General features: G+C 41.3%; 1 protein-coding gene across 1 annotated transcript; it reads left to right on the top strand.

Annotated features, from left to right (window-relative positions):
- Window positions 1-4,146: 4,146 nt before the first annotated feature.
- Window positions 4,147-5,097, top strand: LOC128051266 (olfactory receptor 1I1-like). The gene has a single exon (XM_052643796.1). It carries the CDS (start codon window positions 4,147-4,149, stop codon window positions 5,095-5,097), a length of 951 nt encoding a protein of 316 aa, XP_052499756.1.
- The last annotated feature ends 11,162 nt before the right edge of the window (window positions 5,098-16,259 follow it).

Here is a 16,259-nt window from a genome sequence, read left to right as displayed (position 1 = left end):
TAGGTTTTTTCTTAGGCCTGTTTTTGTTTCCCAGGCAGAATTTGAGCTCCAAAAAAGTATTTTAACAAGTTAACTTTTCCTAACTGCACGTGTAAGAAGAACCAGTTTTGCAATTTCAAAAAAGATTTTATTTTAATCAGTTTTCTCTGGAGTCTAAAGAATATCATGGCTATTCAGTGTCAAAAATATCATTTCTCCTTTGTGTATTTACAGTGTATTATTAATGACATATGCATGAGGGAATTGCTGTCACATTGGATATAAAGCCTTGGCTACAAAATTTTGACAAATAGTAGGACTATTAAGCATACCTTGAGGTAACACCGTCTATTGAAATTTTTTATGAGGCGCAATGTGATTAGGAAAAGGGAGAGAGAAAGTGAATCTCTCTCAGTCTAAAGAGTGTAAAGGTATATTTAAAAAGCAGTCTTGTAAATCAGTAATAATAATGTACCAATTTTGAGGACTAGTAGTAGGTGATGGGATCCCTGGTTATAATGCACCCATAGGTTTCATAGATGCATTAACTTTCCTAAGGTCTGTTAAGAGATGCCATTTGTTAGATTTTATATATATATATTTATATTTATATATATATATATATATATATATATAACAAAAATAGGAGAGTTCCAAGAAGAGCAAGATTCCTCAATATGTTTTAATTCTAATTGTGTGTCTATAAGTTCTTTAGCAGCCTGTAATTTTTCTGTCACAATGGGCCATTGCTCTGTCCAAATAGGCTTGTTATTCTTCCAAGTTATTTTAATAATTGCTTTGTTTGTTAAATGAGCAGTGGCCCCTAGAAAAAATGTGGAATGTATATCTGAGTTTGCCATTGCATAAGTAATTCCCTTCCTATTAGATTAAGGGGTGCATTTATCGCATAAGGTCTTAATGTTACAGGTTGGCCGTCTGGTCCCTCACATGGGTATATTTGAACACTTTCATAGACTTCTTGTACTTTAGTTTGAGAAATTCCCACAATCTGGCAAGAGACCTTTTATATAGGCCAGGATTTGGGCCATAAGTGTTTGAAATAATAGTAATATCAGATCCAGTGTCAAGGAGAGCAGAAAATCTTTCACCATTAATTTTGATATTTATATTTGGTCGGGCATAATCAGATACCAATGATGTCCATAAGGATTGTTTTTGATCTGTACTGCTGAATCCACCTGTCTGTACATTATTAGAGGAGTTAATAGAAATGTAAGGCAAAAGAAGCAATTGAGCAATTTGGTCCCCCTTTTTGAATTGCCATAGACTCTGAGATGACATCATAATTTGAATCTCTCCTTTATAATCTGAATCAATTATTCCAGGGTGAACAGTAATTCCTTTAGTAGTCAAACCAGATTGGCCAAGTAAAAGACCGAAGGTTTGTGGGGGTAGGGGTCCAAAAAGTCCGGTAGGTACTCTAGAAGGGACTGCTTGAGGGTAAAGGAAAAAAATCATTTAGGGCTGGTATATCGATGGCGAGGGCAGATTCTTGGAAGTTTTTTACTAGCCTTCTTAGGGCAGTCCCTTTTTAAATGGTTTTTATCTCCACATGTAACTCCTCCTTCATTTCCCTTTCTAAAGGCAGCAGCCATTGTCTCAGCTAGCATTTGCATCTTTTGAGCTTCTGACCCTAGATTGCAACAAGCCTTCAAACAATCAGTAATAGTCCCAGTCTCACGAATTGGAGCAATAGCTTTTTGACATTTCTGATTTGCATTCTCATAAGCAAGTAATTTCTCTAGCTGTTTTTTGGTTTCTTCTCCGATTACAGTACAGGAAATAGCAGTTTCTAATCTAGCTTTAAAATCGGCATAATTTTCATTCAGTTCAGTTCAGTTCAGTTGCTCAGTCGTGTCCGACTCTTTGTGACCCCATGAATCGCAGCACACCAGGCCTCCCTGTCCATCACCAACTCCCGGAGTTCATTAGGTCCTTGTAATGTTTTAGAGTAGCTACCTGTAGGCTCTCCTTGAGGAGTAATTTGATCCCAAGCTTCAAGGGCCACTGTTTTTAATTTTCATGCAACAAGGGAGGTCATTGTATTTGAGCTTCTGTGGTATCAAATTGTCGGGCACCAGTTAACATTTCAAAAGTAATTTGGTTTTGGGGAGTGCCAGCTCAAGCATTCTTGTTAGCATGATCTCTGGCTATTATCATGAAACCACATTGTCCATTGAAGATATTCTCCTGGTTTAAGGAGAGCTTTTATTAAAACTCTCCAATCATAGAGAATAATTTCCAATAGAAAATGCCACAACATTTAGGAGCTCTTTAGTAAAAGGTGAATGTGGGCTGTCCATAGTTATAGCCTTTTTCATCTGTTGCTTGTAAAAAAAAAATAATAATACATTCATATTGCGGTATTATGTGCCCTTGAGCATCAGGATTTCTTAAAACTGGAAAGGCAGAGAAACCATTGGCTTCAGAGATTTGTGATTGCAAAGCCAGTAATTCAGAGAGCCTCTGTCATGGAGGAGAGCAAGTAAGTGCCAATTTTTTGCAAATATGAGTCTGTGTTAAGGACTTATCATTATTATCTAAAAAAGCATTGCCGGTTTTGGTGTCAAAAGGTGTCTCAAGAGACGTTATCAGAATTACTAGGTTCTAGCAAAGGAGAGACTTTTGGAGTTGCGCCTGTTGGGAGAGGAGGAGCATTTGGAGTAGCCAGGATAGGATTAGTAGGAAAATTTTGAAATATTTTATGTTATTTTAATTGGACCTTTTGTAAAGTTTTATCATTTAATTTATATTCATGTAATAAGTGTTCTGTCTGTTGTCGAATATTGGGAGAGCTAGAATTTACCTTGAAATGGCAGAATTACAGCTTTAATGAGGGCCCATAGGGGCCATAAATCAATTGGAATGTTTTTTCCCTTCCCGGCAGCTCATTAAACATTTTCTTTGACCTGGTGCCAAGTTTCTAAATCAAAACTGCCTTTATCATGAAACCAAGGATTACATTTAACCACTGTTTCAAAGCAAGCCTCTATTCATTGGCGCAAAACCAAAAGTTCCTGAGCTTTAAACAAATGGTGAAGTAAAGTAGAGAAATGATGGGGCTTTCTGGCCATTTGACCCATGTCTTAGTACTTACCGACCTCAATAGGTCCCAACCTCAGTAGCCCCTGAGTCACTCTGTCCGAAATGCCACGTATGCCAAGTCCCTGTTTGGGCGCACTTGTTGAGGTCCTTTAATGGACCGGAACCTGGCAGTCTGGAGTCAATGATAAGAAAGTGAAAGAGAGAGAAAGAAAAAGAAAGAAAGAAAGACAAGAAGACTCAAGCTCTGATGGAGCAAAGGTGCTTTAATGATCTTTCTGTGAGTATATATAGGCTGTTGTACAAGAAATTACTTTCGACAATGATAAAGATCAGAAAACCAAACATACAGCAACCATTACCAAGGGAACAGGGATTAATAATGGTCACAAGATCAGGAGACAATCCACACCTCAAGAAAGAGGATCGAGACTAAGTAGTTTTGTTGTAAGGAGAATGTTTACTGAAGGAGATTGAAGCCTGTCTCATCCTATGACCTCAGTCCTGGGAGCGGCATGCCATACCACTGGTTGCTGGCAACAGAAACTGATAAGGAACAGAGGATTTATGAGAAACAGCATGTAGGAATCCTCCTGTTAAACATTCCCTGATTGGTCCCATTTGTTTATTTTATTTCTTTATTTCCATTTTATTTATTTCCATTATTCTGGGAGATGGATCAAAAGAGATATTGCTTTGATTTATATCAGAGCATGTCCTGCTTATGATTTCCTCTAGGAGTTTTATAGTGTCTGGTCTCACATTTAGGTCTTTAATTCACATTGAGCTTATTTTTGTGTATGGTGTTAAAGGATAATCTAATCTCATTTTTTCCCATGTAGCTGTACAATTTTCCCAGCATCACATGTTGAAGAGACTGTCTTTCCAACTTTGTATAACCTTGCCTCCTTTGTCTTAGACTAATTGACCATAGATGCATGGGTTTATTTCTGGGTTTTCTATTCTGTTTCATTGATCTATATTTCTGTTTTTGTGCCAGTGCCACATTGTTTTGATGACTGTAGCTTTGTAGTATTGTTTGATTCCCAGCTTTATGTTGCTTCCCTCTGCCCTTTTCTCCTTCATAGTAGACACAGGCCATCCATGGAACCAGAAAACCAAATAGCAGTCTCAGAATTCCTCCTCCTGGGACTCTCAGAAAAACCAGAGCATCAGATCTTCCTCTTTGGGCTGTTCCTACCCATGTACCTGGTCACCATCTTTGGAAACCTGCTCATCATCCTGGCCATCATCACAGACTCACACCTCCACACTCCCATGTACTTCTTCCTCTCCAACTTGTCCCTCATTGACATCTTCTTCTCTTCCACCACTGTCCCCAAGATGCTGGTGAACCTCTGGAATCAGAGCAAAGCCATCCCCTTTGCAGGCTGCCTTGCCCAAATGTACGCCTTCCACCTGTTTGGGACCATGGACAGCTTCCTCCTGGCTGTGATGGCCATTGATCGGTTCGTGGCCATTGTCCACCCTCTGCACTACTTGGCCATCATGAGTCCCCGTGTGTGTGGGCTGCTGGTGGTGGGGTCGTGGCTGATCACCAACCTCCAGTCCATTGTCCACACCAGCCTCATGGCTCAGTTGACCTTCTGTGCTGGCTCTGAAATCCCCCACTTCTTCTGTGACCTCATGCCCCTGCTGAAGCTCTCCTGCTCAGACACACACACCAATGAGCTAGTGATCTTTGCATTCGGTATTGTGATGGGCATCAGCCCGCTCATGTGCAAAGTCTTTTCTTATACTTGCATTTTTCGGACGATCTTCAGGATCCCTTCTGCTCTAGGCAAATGGAAAGCCTTCTCCACTTGTGGCTCGCACCTCACTGTAGTGACACTATTCTATGGCACCATCTTTGCTGTGTACCTGCAGCCGGCATCTCCCATTTCCTCCCAGAAGGATAAGGCAGCTGCCCTGATGTATGCTGTGATCATTCCCATGCTGAACCCCTTTATCTACAGCCTAAGGAACAAGGACATGAAGGCAGCCCTGAGGAAGCTGGGTGGCAAAGTAGCACCCATCAGTCCTAGGGCAGAATAGCTGTTCAGCACCTGCCATGTTCCAAGACCACAGTTCAGCGCATGGGACACTGAAACATCCACTACTGCTCTCAAGGCATTCAGAGTCTGGTATGGAATAGAAATCTGTCAAGAAATCATCACAGGTCAACACGGTAAATGTGTCTGTCGTAAGAGATGAATGAAGCACTGCAGGAAAGAAAAGATGTGTATCTTCCCCATGGTTTATCTTCCTCCTGAAGGTCAGAGTAGGAGATTTTGAAGTAGCCATAAATTGGTCTTTCTGGGGTGTCTTATAGAAATGGTACATGGATAATCCTAGTTGAATGAAAGATTAGCTACACTCAATTTTCATGAAGATCTTTGTCTTCAATAAAGAGAATATGGAAGCAACCTAAATGTCCATCAACAGAGGAATGGGTAAAGAAGATGTGGTATATTTATACAATGAAATATTACTCCGCCATAAAAAGGAGCAAAATAGTACCATTTGCAGAGGTGTCAATGCACCTAGAGACTGTCATACAGAGTAAAGTAAGTCAGAAGGAGAAAAATGAGCATCATATAGTATCGCTTATATGTGGAATATAGAAAAAATGGTACAGATGAGTTTATTTGCAAAGCAGAAATAGAGACACAGACATAAACAACAAACTTATGCACACCAAGGGGGCATGGGAAGTAGGATGAACTGGGAGACTGGAACTGATACATATACACTATTGATACTATGTATAAAATGGATAACTAATGAGAACCTACTGTATAGCATAGGGAACTCTGCTCAGTGCTTTGCGGTAACATACATGGGAAGGAAGTATAAAAGAGATGGGATACATGTATATGTGTAACTGATTCGCTTTGCTGTACAGCAGAAACTAACACAATATTTAAAGCAACTATACTCCAGTAAAAGTAAAAAAATAAATAAATGGTCTGTGTCTTAAAAAAAAAAGTGTGTATCGCCATGCTTCCTAAGTGACTGGAGGAAGGACTCTGAGAACATGAGATGAGCTAACTTGCTTTCCAATTCAGCAGTCATCAACCTCCATCTCACAGGGGGCCTAGTGATCCTGAATTTGCATGGGGATCAATGTCATCAACAGGCCTCCCATGTGCCCCAGATTGGGACATAGGAGAGGCTGGCATTGGATCATGGAGATCATGATTCAGCAGGCTGACACTGGACCCTGGAATCTGCCTTCTTAACAGGCTCTCCAGGTGGTCCTGAAGCAGGCAACACAGAGACCACAGTGGGAGGACACTGGCCCTGAACTAACCACAGAGTCCATGTGTTTCCTGAGATTTCATCGCATGGTTCCAAACCCTATATGATTCTATAGGCACTGTCAGCAACAAGTGGATGTGGTAGGCTAAGCTACATGAAGAGGCTGGATTAGGGGCTGAACGTCCTCCAAAAAGATAGGTCACAATCTAACCCCTAGTACCTCAGAACATGACCATTTCTGAAAAGAGGGTCTTTGCAAGGTAACCAAGTTATAACGAGGTCATTAGGGTCCTAATCCACTGTGACTGGCATCCTTATAAAAAAGGCAGACTTAGGACACAGACATGCACCCACGGAAAAATCCATGTGAAGATGAAGGAAGAGATCAAGGTGATGTTTCTAAAAGCCAAGGAATGCCAGAGATTGCCAGCAAACCAAACTCTTAGAGAGAGGCACGAACAGATTCTTCCTCACAGTTCCCAGAAGAACTCTGTGTGTGTGTGTGTGTGTGTGTGTGTGTGTTTATGTCTGTGTAGAAACTCTGGAAGGTTACACAAAAGCCACTAAGAGGGATTATTCACTGCGGGGTCTTGCTAAGAACTGGATGAAAAAGGACCTGGATTGGGGAACAACATTTCATTATTCCATTGCATGAATTTTTTTTTATTTTATTGAGTAGAGTTGTCATGTCAGTTTCAGGCATACAGCAAAGTGACTCAGTAATACATACACATATATCCAGTCTTTTTCAGAATCGTCTACCATATAGATTATTATACAACACTGAGCACAAAGTTCCTGTGCTATACAGTAGGTCTTTACTGATTATCTGTTTTATACATAGTAGTGTGTATATATGAATCCCAAACTCCTAATTCATTCCTCCTGCCCCACATTTCCATTTGGTAATCATAAGTTTGTTTCTGAACTTTGTGAGCTTGTTTCTGTTCTGCAAACAGTTTCACTTAGCTTCACTTGTAATGCGTGAGTGCTCAGGTACTTCAGTCGTGTCCATCTCTTTGTGACCCCATGGACTGTAGCCCTCCAGGCGCCTTTGTCCATGGAATTCCCCTGGCAAGAATACTGGAGTAGGTTGCCATGCCCTCCTCCAGGGGATCTTCCTGACCCAGGGATCAAACGCATATCTCTTACATCTCCTGCATTGACAGGTGGGTTCTTTACCACTAGTACCACCATAGTTTTACTAATATTAGTTTAACTTATAATACTTTCACTTCACTTATATCATTTTTTAGGTTCCACATATATGTGATATCATATATTTTTCTTTCTCTGATTACCTCACTTATTATGCTAATCTCTAGTTCCATCCATATTACAGCAAATGGCATTATTTCATCCTTTTTTATGGCTAATTTACCATATGATTCCACAGTCTTATTCATGGACATATGTCCAGAGAAAAACCATAATTCTAAAAGATATATGCACCCCAAAGTTCATTACAGTAGTACTTACAATAGCCAAGACATGGAATCAACTTAAATGTCCATTAACAAAGGAATGGATTAAAAAAAAAATGTGGTGCATGAATAATTCCTTAACCAAGAGTTAGTATTTACACATTTTAAAAGTTAACATTTTTAAGACATTAAAAAGCCAGTTGGGGAGAAGGTAAAAATAGAAGGATCCAGAAGATAAAAAGGGAAACAGAAATGGGAGGCATGACATAGAAACCCAAATACCAAAGAATAAAGTCCACCAACAGTTTCGATTCAAGAGTTGAAGAGAAATCCCTTAATCCCCATTCAAAAATAAGCTTGGTCCCCTCTGGAAAGAAAAGGTTATATATATACCCATCTGAATGCAGAGTTCCAAAGAATAGTAAGGAGAGATAAGAAAGCCTTCCTAAGTGATCAATGCAAAGAAATAAAGGAAAACAATAGAATGGGGAAGACTAGAGATCTCTTCAAGAAAATTAGAGATACCAAGGGAACATTTCATGCAAAGATGGGCACAATAAAGGACAGAAATGGTAGAAATAACAGAAGCAGAAGATAATAAGAAGAGGTGGCAAGAATACATGGAAGAACTGTACAAAAACAATCCTCACAACCCTGATAACCATGATGGTGTGATCTCTCACCTAGAGCCGGACATCCTGGAATGTGAAGTCAAGTGGGCCTTAGGAAGCATCACAATGAACAAAGCTGGTGGAGGTGATGGAATTCCAGCTGAGCTGTTTCGAATCCTAAAAGATGATGCTGTTAAAGTGATACACTCAATAGACCAGCAAATTTGTAAAATTCAGCAGTGGCCACCGTGGTGGCTCAGAGGATAAAGCGTCTGCCTGGAATGCAGGAGACCCAGGTTCCATCCTTGGGATGGGAAGATCCCCTGGAGAAGGAAATGGCAACCCACTCCAGTATTCTTGCCTGGAGAATCCCATGGACAGAGGATCCTGGCAGGCTACAGTCAACGGGGTCACAAAGAGCTGGACACGACTAAGCGACTTCACTCACTCAGCAGTGGCCACAGGACTGGAAAAGGTCAGTTTTTATTCCAATCCCAAAGAAAGGCAATGCCAAAAAATGTTCAAACTACCACACAATTGTGCTCATCTCACACGCTAACAAAATAATGCTCAAAATTCTCCAACCTAGGCTTCAACAGTACATAACCCAGGAACTTCCAAATGTTCAAGCTGGATTTAGAAAAGCCAGAGGAACCAGAGATCAAATTGACAACATCTGTTGGGTTATGGAAAAAGCAAGAGAATTCCAGAAAAATATAATTTTTCTGCTTCATTGACTACAGTAAAACCTTTGACTGTGTGGATCACAATAAACTGTGGAAAAATTCTTAAAGAGGTGGGAATTCCAGACCACCTTACCTACCTCCTGAGAAGCCTGCCTGCAGGTCAGGAAGAAACAGAACTGGACATGGAACAATGGACTGGTTCAAAATTTGGAAAGGAGTATGTCAAGGCTGTATATTGTCACCTTGTTTATTTATATGCAGAGTACATTGTGCAAAATGCTGGACTGGATGAAACACAAGCTGGAATCAAGATTTCAGGGAGAAATATCAATAACCTCAGATAGGCAGATGACACCACCCTTATGGCAGAAAGCAAAGAGCAACTAAAGAACCTCTTGATGAAAGTGAAAGAGGAGAGTGAAAAAGGTGGCTTAAAATTCAACATTCAAGAAATGAAGATCATGGAATCTGATTCCATCACTTCACAGTAAATAGACAGGGAAACAATGGAAACAGTGAGAGACTTTATTTTCTTGGGCTCCAAAATCACTGTAGATGGTGACTGCAGCCATGAAATTAAAAGATGCTTGCTCCTTGAAAGAAAAGGTATGACAAACCTAGACAGCATATTAAAAAGCAGAGATATTACGTTGCCAACAAAGGTCCTTCTAGTCAAACTATGGTTTTTCCAGTAGTCATGTATAGATGTGAGAGTTGGACCATAAAGAAAGCTGAGCACCGAAGAATTGATGCTTTTGAAATGTGGTGTTGGAGAAGACTCTCGAAAGTTCCTTGGACTGCAAGATCAAACCAGTCAATCCTAGAGGAAATCAGTCCTATATATTCATTGGAAGGACTGTTGCTGAGGCTGAAACTCCAATACTTTGGCCACCTGAAGCAAAGAACTGACTCACTGGAAAAGAGCCTGATGCTGGGAAAGATTGAAGGCAGGAGATGGGGATGACAGAGGATGAGATGGTTGGATGGCATCATCAACTCGATAAACATAAGCTTCAACAAGTTCTAGGAGTTGGTGATGGACAGGGAAGCCTGGTATGCTGCAGTCCTTGGGGTCACAAAGAGTTGGCTATGACTGAGCAACTGAACTGATACTGATTTATGCAGCATAAAGTTATTGATTACTTTCCAGGAGCTTTCACTGGTGAACCAAACTGTATAAGTCCCCTATCCTCCTGGAGTTTCCTTCATGATGGAAGAAGTGAAAAGACATAGATCCAGGAAACTGAGCGGCCTGGGGAGGGGCTTGAACCTCCAGATCACCCTGCATGGGAACTGCCATGAGGTTCAGTTTGGGCTGGGAAGGGACACTAGGGCGTTTCCTAGTGAGACTGTATCCTTAGTGGAGTGTATCCTCCACTTTGTCACCCACTCCATTATCCCAAAGTGCCCATACCCCAGACAACAGGTCACAAGTGGCAAGAATACAAACAAGACAATTAGCATCTTCCCCCTTAACAAGGAGTCATGGGATTAAAATGCCCAAGAGCCCTCAAACTCTAAATACCCTGCTGTGACCCTGTTCACATACCCCAGCTGGGGTGGGAATACACGATTCCCTCTTCTACACCACAGACATCAGACTCCCCTCAGACGTCACAGCTGGCAGGTCTCCTCACATCTTTCCTGGTGTCTTAGCATTGACCTCAGAATCCTGTGGGATCCAGTGGAGATGGAGTCCGCCAAGACCATTCTCTTGGTAACACCCTCCTGGTAAGTCAGCCAAGGATGGAGAACAGTAGTGAACTGGAGGGGCTGGGGAAGAGGAACTGCATCTCTTCCTGAAAGGAGAGAGACTGTGAGGGGAGAGGGAGAACGAGAAAAAGAAGAGGGACTGAGAGCAATTCTATAGTCTGTGAGAGGGCAAAAGGTACAGAGGACAAACTCACTATAGCTAGTCATATGGAGAAAAAGCGTTTTTGGTCTGTGGATGGAGTCACCATAAAACAGTTTTTTCAAAGCTGAGGTTCTTCAAGTACAGTCCTGGACCAGTAGCAGCTGTGTCCCCTGAGAACTTCCTAGAACTATTGTTTCTCAAGCCCCATCCCAGACACTCCAAGGCGTGGGGATTTAACCAGCTCCTTCGGTGGCACTGATGTATACTCGAGGCTGAGAACCACTGTCCTAGTGCAAGCAAGGACTTCCTGTCAACAACCAAAGACAGCTGGAAATGTGTAGTCGGCAAGGGACTCACAGGAGTACAGGCAGCCCAGAGAAACCTGAGCATCACCCTATAAAAACCTCAAACCCAACTCTAAAAACCCTTGAAAATTAATTGAATCTCTGCAGGAGATCTCTCGAGGTTATCCAGGAAGAGCTTGTGCCGCTCACTTTTCTAAAGCTCCCTTTCACCACCTGTTCACCTTCCATGGTCCTCCTCATAGTAGGGATTAGCATCTCTTCCTTGTTCTTAAAACACCATGGGGTCACCTATCACCTTTCTTATCCTGATTGAACTATATACTGTGTAGTCCCATTTACTTCAGCAAACCTTCAATCTTTCCATAAACCAATGTTCTTGGAAGGCAGGTAGATAAGAATCTAAAACACTTTAATAGAAGAGGATAACTTAGAACATGTTGGCAGATTTTAACTACGAAACACCACTGCTCATAGGGTGTGAGTGGCCATACTCGGAAGCAATGGAGTTTGAGAGAGTGAAAATAATATCAGTTCAACTAAGAGCCCAGCCACCTGCAGGCTGAGTGCCCAGAACATCCCTCTCAGCCCCCATCTTTTTTTTTTTCCACTGCACCACCTGGCATGTGGGTTCAGACCAGGAACTGAACCCATGGCCTCTGCAGTGGAAGCATGGAAATGTGGATTCTTAACCACTACTCTGCCAGAGAAGTGCCAGCCCCAGTCTTTCTATTATCCGTTGTGGTCAACACCATATACCTCTCAGAGTCATTGTGAAATCTACACATGAAGAGACTCTGGGGACTTCCCTGGTGGTCCAGTGGTTAAGACTCTGCATCCCGCTCTGCAGGGGATGCAGGTTTGATCCCTTGTCAGGGACCTAAGAATTCACATGCCATGCAGCTCAGCCAAAAAAAAAAGAAAGAAAATTTTTTTAAAAAATTAAGTGTTGCTCCTTAGTCTCAACACTTTTGTTGCCATTAAATGCCTCATATGTGCTTGTCAGAAATTGGATTTAAGACCAGAGGCCTTAACCAGGTAAGAAATGAGAGCAGTATGCCACTGCTGGGCAAACACACTGAGGAAACCAGAACTGAAAGAGACACGTGTACCCCAATGTTCATCGCAGCACTGTTTACAATAGCCAGGACATGAAAGTAACCTAGATGTCCATCGGCAGACGAATGGATAAGAAAGCTGTGGTACATATACATAATGAAATATTACTCAGCTATTAAAAAGAATGCATTTGAATCAGTTCCAATGAGGTGGATGAAACTGGAGCCTATTATACAGAGTGAAGTAAGTCAAAAAGAAAAACACCAATACAGTATACGAACGCATATATATGGAATTTAGAAAGATGGTAATGATGACCCTATATGTGAGACAGCAAAACAGACACAGATGTAAAGAACAGACTTTTGGACTCTGTGGAGAAGGCGAGGGTGGGACGATTTGAGAGAATAGTATTGAAACATGTATATTATCCTATGTGAAATAGATCGCCAGTCCAGGTTCGATGCATGAGACAAGGTACTCAGGGCTGGTGCACTGGGATGACCCTGAGGGATGGGATGGGGGGGAGGTAGAAGAGGGGTTTGGGTTGGGGAACACATGTACACCCATGTCTGATTCATGTGAATGTATGGCAAAAACCACTACAATATTGTAAAGTAATTAGCCTCCAATTAAAATAAATAAATAAAAATTTTTTAAAAAGAAATGAGGGCAGCAAAGGAAAATCCTCTCATTGCGGAAAGAGATGATGTTAACATTTTACAAGGACCTGGTGAATCATGACACATTGGTTTTTTTCCAATGTTGTCTATGTAGCATAAGAGACACCTAGGTATAGTGCCTAGCACATAACGTTTTCTCTATAAGTCTTCATTAATTTAAAGGAAGGATAAACATATTCAGTGGAAAATGGAGACTTAAAGAGGCAAACACAACCAAGCTTTGGTGGTCTTGTATGAATCTGCTTTCTCTGAACTTTCTATATGAACCTGATGATCATTGTTTTTCAATCGCCCAGTCATGTCCGACTCTTTGCAACCCCATGGACTGCAGCACGCCAGGCCTCTCTGTCCCTCACCATCTCCCGAAGTTTGCCCAAGTTCATGTCCATGAACCTGCTAATTCCCAATAAATAATGGGAACTTTCTAAATAGATGGGGAAACAAAACTAGGATCAAACTCATTGTCAGCTTAAAATGTGTGAATGAGAATACTATCAGGCATGACTGCATGTTGGCATTTCTTTAAAACTTGCTCTCTCCTGTTCATTCCTTCGGTCCATATTTCCATACTAGTTCATGTCAGAATGTTATTCTACAAGCTTGCTTTTCTGTCATCATATTAACTCCAGGAATATGTATGTAGGACATTCTACTTTTTGTCAACTGACACTTGATCACACCTTCCATGTTGTCATGGAAACTGCTTATCTTTGAATAGTCCAGGCTGTGTCTGGGAGTTTTTATTTTGAATAAACTTTCTGAACATCTGTTCGACATGATACAACAGTGTATATTTTACTGAGGTTGCAAAACTATTTCAAGGAGCAGTGATGGTTTGTCTAGATCATATGAAAATACAGAATTTCTTGTCCTGTGAAGGTACTGCTGAGACCAAATGTACTTCCAAAATGCTATTAGCTTTTTGTTTTTAAATATACATTTTGTTTATTTGGCTGTGCTGGGTCTTAGTTGTGGCACACGGGCATGTGAACTCAACTCTTTTTTTGTTGTTGTTGTTTATTTGAGATCTTTATTTTTTCTTAGTATGGAAATCAATTAAAAGAAAAAAACTGAAAAATTCACAAATATGTGACGATTAAACAACATGCTCCTGAGCAACCAACAGGACAAAGAAGAAATCAGAAGGTGAACTCAACTCTTAAGTTGCAGCCTGCAGACTTCTAAGTTACAGGATTAGGGCCCCCTGCACAGGGAGCATGATGTCTTAGCGCCTGGACTACCAGGGAAGTCCCCAAAATGCCATTAGCTTTAAAGCTCCAGATATTCTTTTGTTAGTGTGAAAGCTCTCTATAAAACTTCCACTTTACCAGCATTCTGGGTTCATTCAAAGTCACTGTTTCCCCTGAAAATACACGACTACTGTCCCAGTGCACTGAATGCTTGAGGCCAGGGGCCTACTCACTAGCTTGCTGAAACATTTCTGCTCAGTTGAGTCATTTTAAATAATGCCAAACCTGATCATGCTGATTGCAGTTGCTGCTACAAATGTATTATTTAAATAATACTGTAAAAATTTACAAACTATAAGAGAAAGGAGGAAAGAAGGATGGAATGGAGGGAGAGAGGGAAGGAAGGGGAAGGGAGGAAAGGAATGCGAAATATGGTTTCATGAAATCCAAATTGTATGCTTTGTAAAGACTTAATAACAAAAAGGAATCATTTTTTAAAACTTCTGTCAAAATAGATGTGAGCAAGGTAATGGAAGACAATTTGGATGTAGAAGTGTAAAAATCTGAAAGGATTCTGTACCCAGATTGTTTTGCAAGGATCCTTAATTCCTTGTTCCACATTCATGGAAAAAAAAACAGAACACAGATTTCAGCCTATCTATATGGCTAAGGCAAGGCAGCTGATACAGATCTACCACTAATTTCCTCATACTAGAAAAGACCTTGGTCTTCATCAAAAAGTCCAATGAATAAATTTACATACTGGGCTCAACTTAAAATGTGAAAGGTATGTTTGTCCACTTTATGCTTCCACTCTTTTGCTAGAGTTTCCAACGCTGGTCCTCATCACAACAAATGAGAAGGGGTCTACCTAGTCATCACTTGGGAGCAGATCATAAAGTGCCCCTAATGAACTTAGGGTTCATTGGATTCTTCAGAAAAGTGCTATTCATCCTTATATCCCTAGTCATGAACCCAAAAGAGATGCTAGAATTACATCTTATTGATGGAAGAGGAAAGGAAAGGAGGAAAGGAAAGAGAGAAAGATGAAGGGGAAAGAAGAGAAAGAAGATGATCAGGTTTGGACTTGATTTCCTCTCAATTTGATTTTCTGTGAAGCTTGGCTCTATGAAGAGAAATGAGGCGGTTTATGAACAATACCTTAGTTGTCCCAAAACAACTAAGTCAGACATTTGAGACTATCCGTGGCAGAAAGTGAAGAGGAACAAAAAAGCCTCTTGATGAAAGTGAAAGAGGAAAGTGAAAAAGTTGGGTTAAAGTTCAACATTCAGAAAAAGATCATGGCATCTGGTCCCATCACTTCATGGCAAATAGATAGGGAAACAGTGGAAACAGTGTCAGACTTTATTTCTTTGGGCTCCAAAATCACTGCAGATGGTGATTGCAGCCATGAAATTAAAACATGCTTACTCCTTGGAAGGAAAGTTATGACCAACCTAGATAGCATATTCAAAAGCAGAGACATTACTTTGCCAACAAAGGTCCGTCTAGTCAAGGCTGTGGTTTTTCCAGTGGTCATGTACGGATGCGAGAGTTGGACTGTGAAGAAAACCGAGCACTGGAGAACTGAGGCTCTTGAACCGTGGTGTTGGAGAAGACTCTTGAGAGTCCCTTGGACTGCAAGGAGATCCAACCAGTCCATTCTGAAGGAGATAAGCCCTGGGATTTCTTTGGAAGGAATGATGCTAAAGCTGAAGCTCCAGTACTTTGGCCACCTCATGAGAAGAGTTGACTCATTGGAAAAGACTCTGATGCTGGGAGGGATTAGGGGCAGGAGGAGAAGGGGACGACAGAGGATGAGATGGCTGGATGGCATCACTGACTCAATGGACGTGAATCTGAGTGAACTCCAGGAGTTGGTGATGGACAGGGAGGCCTGGCGTGCTGCAATTCATGGGGTCGCAAAGAGTCGGACACGACTGAGTGACTGAACTGAACTGATTCTCAGACATGGATGGTTTTCCTTGGGGAAACAGAAATCCATGGAAGGGAGCTGTAAGAATTCCATGGGTTTTCACAAAACACACAGGTTTGCAGGGAGCTGAGACAGAACTCCATCGCTGACTCCAAGTTTTATGTCTCTCATCTTCCTCCTTTTCTCCTTCGCGGTAGACAAAAGCTGTCC

This window comes from Budorcas taxicolor, chromosome 7 (genome assembly GCF_023091745.1).
Source record: "Budorcas taxicolor isolate Tak-1 chromosome 7, Takin1.1, whole genome shotgun sequence".
NCBI classification, from domain to species: Eukaryota; Metazoa; Chordata; class Mammalia; order Artiodactyla; family Bovidae; genus Budorcas; species Budorcas taxicolor.
This window is presented reverse-complemented; position numbering and strand designations above follow the sequence as displayed.

What these genes read in the sequence shown, in the direction of transcription:
- LOC128051266 (XM_052643796.1), top strand. Translation starts at nt 4,147, where the DNA reads ATGGAACCAGAAAACCAAATAGCAGTCTCAGAATTCCTCCTCCTGGGA.